At 35.8% G+C, this 11,069-nt stretch overlaps 1 protein-coding gene across 1 annotated transcript; it reads right to left on the bottom strand.

Moving 5' to 3' along the window:
- Positions 1 to 1,005: 1,005 nt before the first annotated feature.
- On the bottom strand, positions 1,006 to 10,247 carry LOC118748324 (chromatin modification-related protein EAF1-like). The gene is made up of 2 exons (XM_036482699.1): positions 10,169 to 10,247; positions 1,006 to 2,963 (listed from the first exon to the last, which is right to left on the bottom strand). The coding sequence occupies exons 1-2, from the start codon at positions 10,245 to 10,247 to the stop codon at positions 1,006 to 1,008; spliced, it is 2,037 nt and encodes a 678-aa protein (XP_036338592.1).
- Between the last annotated feature and the right edge of the window lie 822 nt (positions 10,248 to 11,069).

Here is an 11,069-nt window from a genome sequence, read left to right as displayed (position 1 = left end):
ATAATAATAATAATAATAATAATAATAATAATAATAATAATAATAATAATAATAATAATAATAATAATAGATTGGCGCTTACACATATGTTAGTGTTTGGCCGAGCTTCTCCTCCGATTTGTGGCGTGCGCCTTGATGTTGTTACACAAAGCAGAGGGACCTACAGTTTTACGCCGACTCCGAACGGCGATTGTATTTTTATGAGAAGCTGTTTTTCATGGCAGAAATACACTCGGAGGTTTGCCATTGCCTGCCGAGGGACGACCACAGTCAATACATTTTTTCAATATTTTTGCGATGTTGCTTTGACCAGGGTTTGAACCCAGGTGCTGCGGAGTGGAAGCGCGCACTGCTTACCACTACACCACAGCGGCTTTCTAAAGTTCATCCTAAAAAATAACTTATTTATAAGCCTGATGAGAAATGCAGAGATTAAGGTTGTCGGGTAGTCGAAAAAACCATTGACGCTGGGCGAGTGATGTAATCATTTAAGCAACCTAAATCGATTGGTTAGAGCTACTGAATAAAAGGCGAATATAGTTTGGTCGTATCTGACGCAAATATAAAGAGCTCAAATAATTTAAAGGAAACTACGCGATTTGCAAGCTTAAAGAGGGAAAGTTTTAAGGCCGTGAGCGGAGAAGGAGTACTTCCCACTTTCATTGTTAGACTGATACCGGCGCGGTTAGATAGTAGAAACTGTTGCAGAGTAATGAACTTCTTGCCTTTGCAGTAGATATAAAAGAATCTGTCGACTTCTTCAGAAAACACTTTCGAACCCAGTTAAGTGCGTATTGTGGGTCCCTTATTAAGTATAATATGTATGATAAACGATATTTACTTACATATTTTATTATGATATTTATTAATTTATTCACTAATTAACAACTTATAAACTTATATCAGTAGGCTTTTTTGGTTAAAATAAATAAAAAATGCCCATAAAAAATGCTTAATTTTTAAAATTCCAAGAATGTGCATACGCTCCTCCTTATCGCTCTTCGCTCACTGACCCACCGGCCGTTGGTAGTTATAACCACCCGTGTTAGAATTTTCCGACGGCACGCCATAGCTGCTATGTGGTCGCCTGAATACGTTCGTATCTAAATGAAAATGCGAATGAGAATCAGAGTTGGAACTCGAGTCCGCTGTAGATGGTTGAGTAGGCTGCGCTGCCAGCTGGGTATTTTGAGTGTAGCGGCTTGGCGCCGTTGCTGCCCCCGATTGCGGCTCTATTTGCTGCTGCTGCGCTTGCAAGTAGAATTGTTGTTTTGCCGGCTGATTTTCTTGCTGTTGATCAGCTAAGGTCAGTGGATGCTGGCTCACACTCACTGGCAGCTGAGCTGTGGGCATCAAAGGCGCTACAACGCGGTTATATAGTGGCCGTTGTTGTTCTTGCTGCTGTTGCGTTGCCAGCTGTTGTTGTGCCAGCCTCTGTTGATGATGTTGCGCCTGTAATGCCAAATTTTGAGGCCATTGCGGGATTTGTGCAAATTGCACGGCGCTGGGTTGAGTTAATTTCGACTGCGATATATCGGTAGGGGTATTTTGTTGTTGTAAAGCCGACAAATACCTCTGGGCACTCTCAGCGTGCTGTTGTTGTACTTGCGCCACTTTTTCTTCTTGTGGGCCTTTCGTTTCCCCACTGGCTATGCCAGGTGTAGTTTGTACAAACCGATTTTCGCGTTCGTAAAGATACTGCGCGTTTTGCTGCGCCGCAGCATCGTAAAACATTTGCGACTTCGGCTGCTCGCCTCTTCCAGTGTCCGGCTGTGCTGCAGCCAGATCGAAACCCAGCACGCTGTTTGATACCGCCGCCATTGGTGCCACCGCCTCTATGCCAGTATAAGACGGCAACTCCCAAGACTCGGAAGGCATTTCCAAATACTCCACGGCACTGTTAGGCGAAGGCGGAATATAGCGCTCGCCGGCAAGCAACGCGCTGCTTTCCGCCGGACGTCTTTGAGCGAGTGCCTGCACTTGAGTTTGGTCTACGAAATTCGCGGCGTATTGCGGGAAGACGTTTCTTGGCGGCACTGCCGCACTTTGCGGATAAGTTTTAGTTGGAGAACTGGCGGCTGCAGCTTGTTGCGGATCATTGCTGCTAGACGCTGTGAACGAAAATTGCTTATGAGCAGCAGGATAGTTGAATTGAGGTGCAATGCTGGGTACATAGCCTTGCGTTAGGTGCGGAAGCGTGGTCGCTTGGGATTTTGGAACTCCATGTGTAGCAATACCAGACAGTTGCTGCTGCTGCTCACGCTGTTTTGCCTGCGCTCTTTGCCATATCAGATAGTCGGCAAACTCGTGGAATACGCGCTGGTAAGTAGTCAATGGCTCTGCAGCCAATTCAGCGCCACTCGCTGGACGCGGGTAGTCATAAGCGGGTGACGCCACCTCTGTTCTGTGCAGCTCCTTTTCTGCTTGCTGCGCTGGATGTGTCGCTTGCGGTACTTCCACTTTACCCCTGTTATCGTGTGGCACAAAGTAGGTGGGCGCGTCGCTCAAAGGCAGTTGTTGTTGCACATTAGTGTCGCTACTAATCGCCAAAGCGGGCGCATGATGAGTTTGCTGATAGTATGGCGGATAGAAGGTGTGGTCGGAGTGGCCTGCAGCAGCGGGCGGACTGTAAAAGTAACCGGCAGTTGACGCTTGTGTGGCTGCAGCTGTCACCGGCGGTCTGACTGTAGTAGTAGTTGTAGGTTTTTCCGTCGTTGTTGTGGTGGGTGATGCGGGCGTGTTATAGCGATAGCCTGCAAAAGCGTGCTGTGACGTAGCAGACGCAGTTTGGGGCGTTGTTGATGTTGGGACACTGTAGTGATAACCCGGAAGAGTTTGTTGGTGTTGCTGTTGCTGAGTGTGTTGTTGTAGCTGCTGAGTATGTTGGTGTTGTAGCCCACCACTAAGAGGCTGAATATTGTGTTTGGGCGCTTCACCATTATATAACACAGCCAAAGCTGTGCCTATGCAAAGCGACAAACAAAAAAGGTACTGCGGATTAAAAGAAAAGCAAAGGAGAAATTTGTTTCCAATAATTAGAAAGTTAACTTAAAAACGTGTAAATTTGTATTCGCAGACAATTATAAAAAGCTTTTTAGGTCGAGTCTCCGATACATATATGTGTATGTACATATATATCTGCAAAACAAAGAGATGTGACGAACAAAAGTCAAAAAGAACAAGTGGCAAGAACAATGAAATACGTTAAAATATGACAGAAAAAATGCTGGACAGAGAATAAAAAAAACAGGACTTAGACGCAGAAGCGCCGATGGATAATTACATATCTAATGAGAAATATGGCACGCCACCCTGAAGTAGAACGAAAGAGGTACAGGACGGGTTACACGACGGTTTCTTAGGAGGAAAGTTATGGCGTTTCCTTTTCTACCGAAAAATGTTGCCCTCTGGGCTAGTAAAAGGCAATATATATTTTTTTTTGTAGAAAAGAAAACGCCATTACTGTTTTGGTATCCGAGCATACTACTGCGTTTAGAAACAAAATTAATTAAAATTAATTTTAAATATTTTTTTATTTTATTTTGTAAAGTTTAAAATTTTTTGCTTTATTTAATTTTTGGTCATTTGAAACCTTTTATTTCTATTTGTTTTTAGTTATTAAATGTAATGATTGTCTTTCATTAATTTCGTTTGAACTTTTTCAATCCCATTTTTATTTCAATTAATTTTTTTATTTATTTCAAGTAGTTTTTTTCCGTTTTACTTATTTTTTATTTCATTTTTTTAAGAATTTCATTTTATTATATGTTTTTATTTTCCGATTTAATTGAAAGTTTTTTTTTAAGTTTGCTTATTTATTTTAATAAATTTGTTTATATGTAATTTAATTCTTTCTTTTTGATTTTATTTATTTTTAAGAATTAAATTCTTTCATATATTTTTATTATTACATTTATTATTATTATTGAATGTTTTATTTATTTCTTTAAAAAAAATTTTATTTTAAATTTTAAATTTTTTTTGATTTTTTTTGGCCTAAAGAATGTACACGAAAAAAACTGGTCACAGTTAAAACGTTCTAAAACATAAATATATTAATGGAATTCAACGATATTTACATATATTTACATCTAAACTTAGTTTTATTGAAATTCGTTAAAAAACAGTTAATTCTCCTTGTAATAAGCAAACGATCGCAATTTTGACTTTATGTCCTTCATTAGCCCTTGCACAGAAGTTTCAGTGATTTCCTTGGAAATCAGCTGCCATTTATTTTTGAATTGTTGTGCGTTTTTTACAGCTTTGTGGGTCTTAAGAAGTTTGGATTTCACAACGGCCCAGTAGGTTTCGATCGGCCGATGCTCTGGACAATTAGGTGGATTCACCTCTTTTGCTAAAAAATACACTTTGTTTCTATGTTACCATCCTAAAGCCATTTTTCCGTAATGACATATCGCGAGATCAGGCCAAAAAAGCACTGGATCTTTATGAAGCCGTATAAGAGGTAAAAGTCGCTTTTGCAGACACTCCTTAACATAAATTTCTTGGTTAATTGTACCAGTGCTTACAAAAGGATCACTTTTGAAGCCGCATTGGCAAATTGCCTGCCAAATGAGAAACTCTTTGGGAAATTTGTCAAACTTGTTGTTTTTATATTTATCTGCAACATTGCCTCTTTTATTTGCAGTGTGAAATTCGCGGCCCCGGATTTTTTTTAAAATCGGCTTTTACGTACGATTCGTCATCCATAACAATACAGCCAATTTTTTGTATGAGACTGTCGTACAATTTCCGAGCACGTTGTTTCGCCAACAAATTTTGCTTACCGTTGCGATTAGGTGCTGCATTCACTTTGTAAGAACGTAGTCCTGCTGTTTTGCATACTTTTTGTATATACGAAGACGACATGTTTAATTTTTTGCCGACATCTCTTACCGAAAGTCCAGGATTTTTCTTAAAAGCAGATAACACTTCCTTTGCCTTAATTTCGCAAGCAAATCCTTTTTTTCTGCCCCTACCAGGGTTCCTTTTTAAAGATAAACATTCATTGTATTTTTTAAGCACATAAGTAACGGTAGACTTTGGAAATTTTAGCTTTTTTGCGATATCGTTATGGAACATGCTGGGATTTTCCAGCTTTTTGCGCAATATTAACTCGCGATCGATTTATTTCTTGGTCCTCGTTTCTACACTGATTTTTGTTACTAAAAAGAAATGATGCAGTAAGGTGGAAAATGCTTCCAGCTTTTTAAGTGTGTACCGATTTTTATTTTAATGTTATGATTAACCGAGCTATGCTTGGTTATGTGCGACCAGTTTTTTTCGTGTACATTCTTTAATAACAAATCATATTCAACAATTTTATTGAGCTTGAGGTCGTCTTTAATAAAAATTATTGTGGAAAACCAATAACAGCCATCAGACTTCTTCATCGCGGTCACTGGGATATGAATCAGCGACTTCGGATTACAAAGTGAGTGGTCTACCCACTGAGCTAAGTTCGCCACGTAAGCTGTTGTTGCCTTTTCCAATTTTTCTGTCAACCCAATTGTAATCAAGGGCAACAATTCTGCTGCTATTTAGACTTGTTGTTTTGTAGTTAATTTTAATTTTTTATTGAATGAACTAAAAAACTACATACTGAAAATTTTTCTAAGACATCTAATAGGGCTCGAAATTTTAACGAAAGCTTTATATTTTTTTATATCGTACAAAAATTTTTACTTCGATTAACATAGTTTTTGTTAAAGGATGAACTATATTTTTATAAAATAGAGACAAAATAATATAACAAAAAAAAAAGTTAAAATTTGTCAAAATGTGGTGCGGCTATAATTTTTTCGACCACTGTATTTTCATCATTAAATTTTATTGAATGTTTTGTTTTTATTAATTTTATTTCGTTTGAACTTATTTAAGTTTGAGTTATTCAAACTTGTATTTATTTAAATAGTTGTATTTTATTTATTTTATTTATTTTAATTGATCTATTTTATTTATTTCTTTAATATATAATTCAATTGGGTATAAATATTTTTTGTATATTTAAAAAAATTTTATATTTTATTTATTTTTAGGCATTTAACTTATTTATTTATTACATTTTAATTTTATAAATGTCCTTACATATGTACATATAGCGAGCCCTAACGTAAGAGACATTTTATCAAAATTTTATTTTTGATAGGAACATTTCTGTATCAAAAGGAAAATATTGAAAAAAAAAAAAAAAAAATCGCTCACGTCTTTTTAGCGGTACGTGTTCAATATGTTTTATCTTTATTAATTTTGGATGGTCTTAATGTTTGTAATTTCAATTTAGTAAATTAATTTAATTTAAATTTAATAGTTTATTTAAATAAATTTTTTATTTTGTGTTTTTTTTATCTTAGTGAATTTTTAATTTATTTAAATAGTTTAATTTAATTTAATTTAATTTTTTTGAATGTTCCTTTTTATTTTATTTTCTTTTTCATTTAATTTAATTTATTGCCCTTTAATTTGATCTTAGTTACTTTTAAATAATCAAGTTTTGTTTTATTTTATTTATTTTAATTGGTATTTTATTTTATATCGTTTTTTTATTTTATTGCATATCATTTTTAATCTTATTTATTACGATTTATTTTTCCTTTAATTTAATTTGGCTCACTTTTAGATAGTTTTATTTAATTGAATTTTAATTTTATTTTATTTACTTTAATTCATTTTATTCTGCTTAATTTTTTGTAAATGTATAATATGTATTTTTTGGCATTTAAGACATATTTTTCATTTCATCAAAAGATTATTTAATTTCTTTAATTTTTAAATACCTCTTTATATTTTAATAAATTTTTTAAATACACTGTTTTTATCAAAATTTCATTATTCACTATTTTTTACTTTTTTTTATTTTATATATTTTCCTTTTCAATAATTTCACTCACCGAACAATACATCACAACAATTTTTCCAACACTCAATTAATCCTTTCCAAAGTACAAAGGAACCCTGCGAACTTCTGTGCCTTAAACACTGATTGTAAATGCTGTCTACCAAGCGGAATTCAAACGTTTTTATACATTCACCGAAAGAGCAACATTTTTGTATACCCGTACATATCTGCATACATTTTTTATGTTATAAATATTTTTGAGTAATTACTCTTTTATATTCATAAAAATTGATATTCATCTATGTAGACCAAAAAACGTAACAAGTTCAAAAATGTTTGTGGGCGACAAGAAAATGCTCCAATAAATTTGCGCTCATATAAATATGTATGTACATATCGCCGTGATGCCTGCGCAGATAACACTGGAACACAAATTTTTATATTTTTTTTTTTGTTCACCATAAATCGTAAATACATCATTTATCGATAGGCCTGATAGTTTCTGAGAAATTAAATAATCATTCCAGACTTTTGGTTTTTGATGAAAAAATAAAAAAAAATTCCAACTTTGACAAAAAAATAAAAATAAAAATTAAAAACGATTTTCGTGTCATTTACGTTTTTTAATTGTTTCGGGAGATATACATACGTACGTGATTAAGCGGAATCACTTTTTAAAGCTGAATAACGGTAAATTGACATTATCCTGAAAACTTATCCATAGAAAAAAATTAATTAAATTTTCGGAATCACCGAGTAATTCTACAAAGGAATTGGATAGTGGCATCCATAAAACATATTTTCTGTAAACCAGTGTAGTTAAGAAATGCTTACTATTCAAATTCATGAAAAGGCGCACATGCTTACCTACACTTGTGGTATCTGTGATTGATTTCCACAAAACAGCCACTTAAATTTATCTCTTTACTTTTAATATTTAATATTATTTATTATTTTCATTTTAATTTTATGGAAATTTTTTCTACTTGCAGCCGTGCTGGTTTCAGCTGAGGTACTTCGAGTATTTTTAAGCTTTCTTATTCCTTTTTTTGTTTGTCATAAATTTGTTGTTTTTTGTTTGTTTTTTCTTGTACACTTTTACTGTTAATTGTTACCACTTTCGACATTTGAATATTATCACTTGAAAGCAATTTACTTTTTATGTAATCGTCGCAAGCGTTAAAAGTGCGCACCCACACGTGACCGTTTTTATTGGTGAATCTCTTGCCTTGCCTGGAGTTATGTGACGCTTGTTTTGTTATTGCTACGTGAGTATCTATTTGTGGCAAGCAGAATTCCGGCGACCTTGAAAGTGAAAGAAAAATATGCTTAGCCGTGGAGCTCAAGTGGTTTGTTGACGAGATTTTTTACGAATTGAAGTTATAAGAGTAGAAACAAAATCTAAAAAGATTCGATTGGGACAAATTTCTGTGCCAAGGTCATATATTTTTTAGCTCAGTTTCATTTGATAAGAGTTCCCTGCAACTAACTATCTAAAGCAGAAAAATTAGATGAAAGACCCTTAAGAGCAACTGGTCATATGAATCACAATTACAAGTCCCTTTAGGACTTACTTAAATTAATAATATTTCATGCTATACAGCATGTTCAGAGCATAATGCATTATCTGTTTTTATTAACGAAAAGCTATAAAAGGCACTAATATTGCGCCTTAGCTGAATGCAACGCTTTAAGTATTCTATGTGTTTAAGCGGTCTCAATGCTTTATACGCTTTCATCTGCACTTCTCAACTGTCATTGAAATTCACTTTTGTCAGATTGTCAAATATAGATATGGTCTGAATGTGTCAACCACAGGGCAAGAAACTCTACTATCTTTAGAATAGTCAATTTTGAAGGGGAAGAATGGGCAATCAACACGTTTAAACCCTACAACTCACCTGGACCTGTTGGTATATTTCCAGCCCTACTCTGTAAAGGGACTGTGAGATTAATACATATCTTGGTTCAAATCTTTAAATCTAGTCTATTATTGGGATATGTTCCAAATATTTGGCGAGAGGTTAAGGTTATATTCTTACCAAAGGGCGGAAATAAACCCCTTGAATCTCCCAAATCCTACAGGCCTATCAGTCGAACGTCATTCATGTTGAAAACCATGGAAAATATGTTGGACTGATACCTAACAGAGGAGATAATTTCCGAGGAGGAGGAAATTCCGAGCAATAGAACTGGCACTCTCCAAAAGAGGAGCAGATCCAGCAATTGTACAATGGGTAAGCAATATGCTAAACCAAAGAATAATCACAGCCTCATTAGGGCAAGCCAACCTGAGGGTTACAGCGGTTAAGGGATGTATCACCGTTGCTATGGTCGTACTAGCTAACAACCAATAAACGTCCTTAACAACAAAGGGTACAAAACAATTGGCTATGCTGATGATATACAGTGGTGTAGGAAAGAAGGGTTATCAATTAACCCTACGAAAACCACTATCGTCCCTTTTATCAGAAAAAGGGCGTTCCCACATTAAAAATAAACGATATTGAGGTTCCCCTAAAGGAGGAGGTAAAATATCTAGAAATCATCCTGGATAAAAAACTCACCTCGGAGGCACACCTCAATCCAGTAACAAAAAAGGTCACAACAACTATATCAAAACTGTGCAAATTGCAAAGCTGGCGTACCTAAACATCACAGGGGCTATGAAAACTAGCCCAGCTGCTGGCATGAAAGCGCTGTTAAATTTACCACCACTATACTTACCAATACAAGAGGAAGCCACAATGCAAGCACTCTAAACCCACATGAAAGAAAAATTCAAACCGGGAAATCTTACTGGACACCTAGAAATTTTAAATAGGGTCGGAAATGCTACACATATGACCCAGGCAAGGGATCACACAGACCCAGTGCTCTATGCTATAATGAAAACGGTGGAAATCGTATCCAAAGGAGGACTCAAAGCAGTCAAAATCCAAATACTCACAGACATCCAATCAGTCCTCAACAACTACATCAAAAGTCCTCATGGAGTGTTACAATGCATTCAACAAACTGGCCAAACACAATCAGGTTTCTCTGATCTGGGTGCCCGGACATGAAGTACTCGAACGTAACGAAAAGGCGGGCCTTTTGCCAAAAAAGGGGCTGAAGGGTAATTTATTGGTCCAAGCCCTTTCTTTGGGAAAAATAGGATCTAATATAAAATTAGAGAATACGGAAATGACATTGATGGTCTCAATCACTCCAAAAAATTCCTAAGATTTGATGCCAATAGAACTAACATCGCTCTCACCTTAAACAAAAAGTGTCTTAGATTACACTCCGGGGCACTGACCGACTACTTCGCCTGCAATAAACACTTACACAAAACAGGAATATCTAGCTGTGATGAAGAAGAGTCTATGGAACACTTAATCACCAACTGTGAAGCACTAGACCACATGAGACACAAAATTTTAGGTTCATACCTACTAGAAGATGAAGACCTTCAAAGTCTTTCTACTATACTAAATACATAAGTACGAAGGGGCGCACAATAGATCAAGTTGGTCGCAGTGCCAAAAGGCCTTAGTCTAACCCGTACAACCATTACCATTACGATTGAAAAGTCTCGGATGTTTCTGGATGGCAGATGTCCAATTGCCACAGCACTCATCCGTGTTGGTTATTTGGTGCTTTGGTAGGATCACAAAAAATATTTCACCTTTCCAATTCCACCACACTGAGTGTATACCCTTCCTTTGATGAAGTCCTGCCTTTGAAGTCGTTTGAGGCGAATCATCTTGTTGGCATTCCAAATCACAGATATTTATGTATGTACATACTGCCGCCGTAAACTAAACATCTTTGATTTCATGTGGTAACCAAATATCGAGTTTGTTGCTTCCTGAGGTGGAATTAAAAAAGTTCAACGAACTCTAAAAACTAGCGTAGCGTTCATCGGTGTGAAACTCTACTTTACTTGGCAATCAAGGTGGCTCGAAACCTACCTTCTTTTTTATTTTTAATCATTCCGGAAGGAAAAGCAGATAACAAGATGGTACCCTATGCACCTTCAACTTAATAGGTCGAGATAAAAAGTTCCGGATAGATATTCAGAGCACATACATTCCTAATCATAAATTAACCAAAAGCTTCAACATTTTTTATTGAGCGACCTTAACCCAGAAGAGCTTACAACCCGACCGAGGTCTTGTACCTTAGACAGTCAATAGGGAGTGAAACCAAGTAAAACCTCTTAATTTGGACGTTAGATAAAAGATAT

This window comes from Rhagoletis pomonella, unplaced genomic scaffold (assembly GCF_013731165.1).
Source record: "Rhagoletis pomonella isolate Grant_MI unplaced genomic scaffold, Rhpom_1.0 Rhpom_scaffold_00013, whole genome shotgun sequence".
Lineage (NCBI taxonomy): Eukaryota > Metazoa > Arthropoda > Insecta > Diptera > Tephritidae > Rhagoletis > Rhagoletis pomonella.
The sequence above is the reverse complement of the archived record's forward strand: the minus strand, read 5'-3'. Positions and strand labels throughout refer to the sequence as shown.

Bases quoted from the DNA above. Each gene is read 5' to 3' on its own strand.
- LOC118748324 (XM_036482699.1), bottom strand. From the start codon at position 10,247: ATGTGGTCTAGTGCTTCACAGTTGGTGATTAAGTGTTCCATAGACTCT. The intron at 2,964-10,168 runs GTAAGTGTTTAT...CGCTTTGCATAG, and splicing joins GCTAGATATTCCTGTTTTGT to GCACAGCTTTGGCTGTGTTA.